We start from the raw sequence: 4915 nt of genomic DNA on the forward strand, positions 1-4915 counted from the left end.
AACTGGTCTCGTTCAAATGGCCGCCTGTTTTAATAATAATGCCCGGATGTTTCACAAGAACGATAACTCCACACATAAGACAATCAGAGTTATTTCCCATTACTCTACATCTAAACACTACATCTTCTCCCCTCTTAAGACTGTCACTATTACAATGAATATTATTGCCTTTCAAAAATCTTCAAAGTTCTATTTGATATGATCAGACAACTTGTATCAATTTAAATTTAAACTCAAAATTTCCAAATTAACACAGTTCATGGAGAATACTAAATTTTCACTGTATTCAAGTCCATGTAACACACTAACTGTTAAAATTTAAAACTCAGTTCCTGTAAAACATTCCTTACTTAGGACTTGAAAATTAAACTACACTTGAATCACAATGTCACTGTAATCCAACTATGCAAAACTTCACTTTCACACAAAGTTATGTCATTTCAAAATCATCAAACCGCTTAGGCTTAGTTTTCTCGCGCACTGGTCTTGATCGCGGGATCTCCACCTGATGTGACAAGTTTGATTCCATTCCATCATTAGTAGACCTATGCATGACATCGTCATCGGCTTTGTCCTGCTTCGATACATTGTTGTCAGACATGGTCAAACTTTCACTTTCAGAAGTAGCAGTTGTAGATTTGCTCTCTACCAGAGACTCTGGACTCTGAACGTACTTTTTTACATGTGTACTGTTACGCTTATACTCAACTCCCTCAGGAGAAACAAGAGTACACTGATTTCCAACTTTCCTTTGGAGTTTAAACGGAGTTGGGTTGAATGGAGAACTTAGCTTATTGTTCCTCGACTGTTTAACTAACACCTGATCTCCTTCAACTAGATCTGATTCTTTTGCACCACGTTTTTCATCAATGTAAAGTTTGTTTTTGACTTTTGCAAACCAGTCTCTATCACGAACTCCTTCTTCGATGGTTTCATTCCGATGAACATCAAGTTGAGGTACTTTATTCCTCAATTTACGCCCAAACATTAACTCTGCTGGAGAAACACCTGTTACAGCATGGGGCGTGCCCCTGTATGCCAAAAGATAAGTTCTCAAATCTTTCTTCCAGTCACGTGATTCAGCATGAGCAATACGTATTCGTTTCATGATAGATCTGTTCTGTCGTTCCACCTCTCCATTTGCTGCTGGGTGGAGCGGAGTAACACGTCTGTGATGAATTCCATTATCACATAGAAATTCCTCGAACAAGGCCGACACAAACTGAGGACCGTTATCTGATGTAATCGATACCGGAAGTCCATAACGTGCAAACATGTTCTCAAGTGCATCAATCATCCTTTCACTAGATATATCCTTTGTAATGTCCACTTCATAATATCTGCTGTAATAGTCTATTACAACAAACACGTAGTGTCCTGACGGTAAAGGTCCTAGCAGGTCTATCGAGAGATCCTGCCATGGTCCTGATGGCATAGGGGTCGGCGATATGGGCTCGGGCCGTGGCAATGAACTTACCACTTGACAGCCATGACATGACTTGACATAAGCCTCTACGTCCTTATCTAAAGTTGGCCACCACACTTTAGTTCGTAGCTGTTGCTTTGTAGCGACAATACCAAGGTGTCCCTGGTGAGCTAATTTAATACATTCTGTTCGTAACACTGCTGGAATAACCAATCGTGTTCCACGTAACAGCAGGTACCCTATCTGGGACAGTTCATCTTTTACCGCATAATACTTTACACATTCCTTTTCCCACTGGTCTGCAGATAAAGCCTTTCTCACCAGTGTTAGCTCGGGATCAGACTTGGATTTTTCCTCCACCTCACGAGTTGTCATTGCTTTTGGGGTGCTTCTCTCTGCCACAGCTCTGACATAATGCTCTGTTTCTGTTTGTAGATCTGTTACACCACTGTGTTTCCTTTTCACAAGTCGCGACAATGCGTCAGCAATGTTCTGTTTACCAGGTTGATACCTAATACGAAAATTGTAGGGCATCAGTCTCATAACCCACCGTTCAATACGCGCGTTAGGTTTGGATTTTGGACCATACAGTATTTCCAATGGTTTGTGGTCTGTCACCAGCTCAAAATCAATGCCATACAGGTATATGTGGAACTTTCCACATGCCCAAACCACTGCTAAGGCCTCCTTTTCTGTGGTTGAGTACCTTCTTTCAACATCAGTCAGTGTACGACTAGCATAGCTGATAACTTTGGTCTCGCCTTCAGATTCCTGAACGAGTACAGCCCCTAAACCTACATCACTCGCGTCAGTCACAAGTTGTGTTTTTGTTGCGTCTAATCGGAAATGTCCCAATGTATCTGCGTTCACAAGGCTTTCCTTTAATGCTCGAAAACAATCCTCCTGTTCCTGTCCCCACAAAAACTTTACACTGGACTTGGTAAGTCGTCACAAGGGTTCAGACAATGTAGCCAAGTTTGGAATATAGCGAGCACTAAAGTTGACAATGCCTAAAAAGCTTCTCACCTCAGATGCACTTTGTGGCCTCTGAGCCTCAATAATGGCCTTTGAACGATCGGATGTCGGCGCGATTCCATTTTTTGACAATACATGACCCATAAATGTGATCTTGTCCATTCCCCACTCGCATTTCTCCTTGTTCAGAGTTAAGTTCTTTTCCTGCAGTCTACACAATGCTTTCTCTAGCCTTTGATCATGTTCATGTTTATCCCTGCCATGAACCACAATATCATCGGATATATTCTGAACCCCTTCACAATCATGAAATGTCTGTGATATGATTTGTTGATACTTCTCTGGTGCTGAACTGATACCAAACATCAGCCGCTTATACCTGTATAATCCTTGATGCGTCACAAATGTAGTTATCTCCCTTGATGAATCTTCTAATTCTATCTGGTGATATCCATACTTCATATCTAATTTGCTGAACACTGTACTCCCATTCATATTGTACAGTATCTCGTCCACAGTGGGTATTGGGTGTCTCTCACGGACTATAGCTTGATTAGCCTGTCTCATATCCACACATATCCTGATATCGCCATTAGGTTTTGGGACAACTATTACCGGGCTAACCCACGGGGTTGGGTCATTCACCTTCTCGATAATGTCCTGATCCTCAAGTTCATCAAGTTTAGCACCGACTTTCTCTCGTAGACTGTAAGGAATCCTATACATAGGTTGTGCCACCGGTTTTACAGATGGATCAATATGAAGCTTCAATTTGAAGTCATTCAGCTTCCCAATTCCTCCAAAACATGACTTGTACTTATCCAATATATCATCATGGACTGAGTAGACTCCAATTTTCAGCACTCCGAGATCTACTGCCGTAGCCCTCCCTAATAAAGCCGAACCTGTGCCATCAAGTACATAAAAGGCAGCCTCAATTTCATCATCACTTCCGTCAACAGACACCGTAGTAATAAATTTGCCAAGTAACGATAAAGGTTTATCTGCTCCATATGAATACAGCCGTTTGTCAGTTTTCTCTGAACGACACACAATCTTTCTTTTCTTTAAGTCCTCCCATGTAGGCTTGTCAATGATATTGACTGTCGCTCCACTATCCACAACCATATCAACTTTGTGACCACCAACCATGAACGAAAGTCTGTCTGCATCTGTGTGTTGTACACTAAATGCATACTCTGCCTCTGACTCTACACAGTTCACTTTACCTTTGACCTTTGACAATGTTGACCTCTCTGCCTTTAGGCAACGTGGTTCCTTTGTTTTACAGCATGCACGAAAATGCCCCATCTTACCACACTTATTGCACTTTTTGTTTTTCGCTGGACAGCCTGAATCTTTCGCGAAATGACCTTCACGTCCACATCGAAAACATAAAGCCTTTGTGCTACTACTTGTTGACCGTTTTGTGTCCTTTTGTTTCACAAAGTTTATCTGATTGACTGAGCTTAGAGGAGACTCCATTTTCTTAGCCTGGACATCTGCCATTTCCATTGTAGCCGCGATTGTGCGTAATTGATCAAGTGTCAATTCCTTCCCCTTTTCCAGACATTTGGTTCTAAGTTTATGAGATTTACATTTTTCTATTATTTGATCCCTTATTTGTTCCTCAATGTTCCCAAATTCACAAAGAACTGCTTGTCTTCTGAGTCTGGTGATGAATTGTTCGATAGACTCGTCTTCCTGACACATTGACCGAAATACATACCGTTCGTATGGCACGTTTATTTTTGTTTCAAAATGTTTACTCAGTGTGGCTACCGCTACAGCATACTCATCACCTCCCTCCGCCTCTGTTAGCGTGAAATAGATGTCTTGAACTGGTACACCTGCACAGTGTAGTAATAACGCTTTCAACTGTTTCTTGTCTGTTACACCCTTGCCAGTGGCAAATAAATCGAAACTACGAAGCCATCGCTTCCATTCCTGCTGTAAATGACCTGGGTCACCATGTGCGTTGAACGGCTCAATACCATTCAGGTCGATCGAAGACATTTTCACAAATGACAGTTCGTATTTCTTACATACACCAGTTCTTGATACATTTACTAACGTATTCGCAATATCCTCGTCGCCAGATTGTCGTGTCGAATTGAATCAGAGCCCGAATTGAATCATAACACACAAAACTGGTCTCGTTCCAATGGCCGCCTGTTTTAATAATCATGCCCGGATGTTTCACAAGAACGATAACTCCACACATAAGACAATCAGAGTTATTTCCCATTACTCTACATCTAAACACTACAGTAACGTGCATTTATACAGTCTCAGTATAGTGAAAAAGATATTTTTAAAAAGTGAGAAACTGGAGATACCGAATATTTAGTCGTATCTTATGATCATGCTATAGGGGGGAGCATGCCCTGCGACTTCAAAAGATCAGATATGTGAATGAGACTTGTTATTGTTTAACCAACCAACACTTCAACATTACTTGCGGTACAAATATGGTCAAATCACATCAAATTTTATATTAGGATGATGTAGCAT

The 4915-nt window shown here is 41.2% G+C and overlaps 1 protein-coding gene across 1 annotated transcript; it reads right to left on the bottom strand.

The window, feature by feature from the left end:
* Positions 1–430: 430 nt before the first annotated feature.
* On the bottom strand, positions 431–4417 carry LOC132555850 (uncharacterized protein K02A2.6-like). The gene is made up of 2 exons (XM_060220210.1): positions 2453–4417; positions 431–2335 (listed from the first exon to the last, which is right to left on the bottom strand). The coding sequence occupies exons 1-2, from the start codon at positions 4415–4417 to the stop codon at positions 431–433; spliced, it is 3870 nt and encodes a 1289-aa protein (XP_060076193.1).
* Between the last annotated feature and the right edge of the window lie 498 nt (positions 4418–4915).

The sequence above is a fragment of the Ylistrum balloti genome, unplaced genomic scaffold (genome assembly GCF_031769215.1).
Source record: "Ylistrum balloti isolate Yb309-2 unplaced genomic scaffold, AGI_CSIRO_Ybal_v1 Utg370520, whole genome shotgun sequence".
In the NCBI taxonomy this organism is placed as follows: Eukaryota; Metazoa; Mollusca; class Bivalvia; order Pectinida; family Pectinidae; genus Ylistrum; species Ylistrum balloti.

Coding starts and splice junctions, on each gene's coding strand:
- LOC132555850 (XM_060220210.1), bottom strand. CDS start 4,417: ATGTCTTCGATCGACCTGAATGGTATTGAGCCGTTCAACGCACATGGT. Junction 2,336..2,452: donor GGCCACAAAGTGCATCTGAG/GTGAGAAGCTTT, acceptor TTGTGGGGACAG/GAACAGGAGGATTGTTTTCG.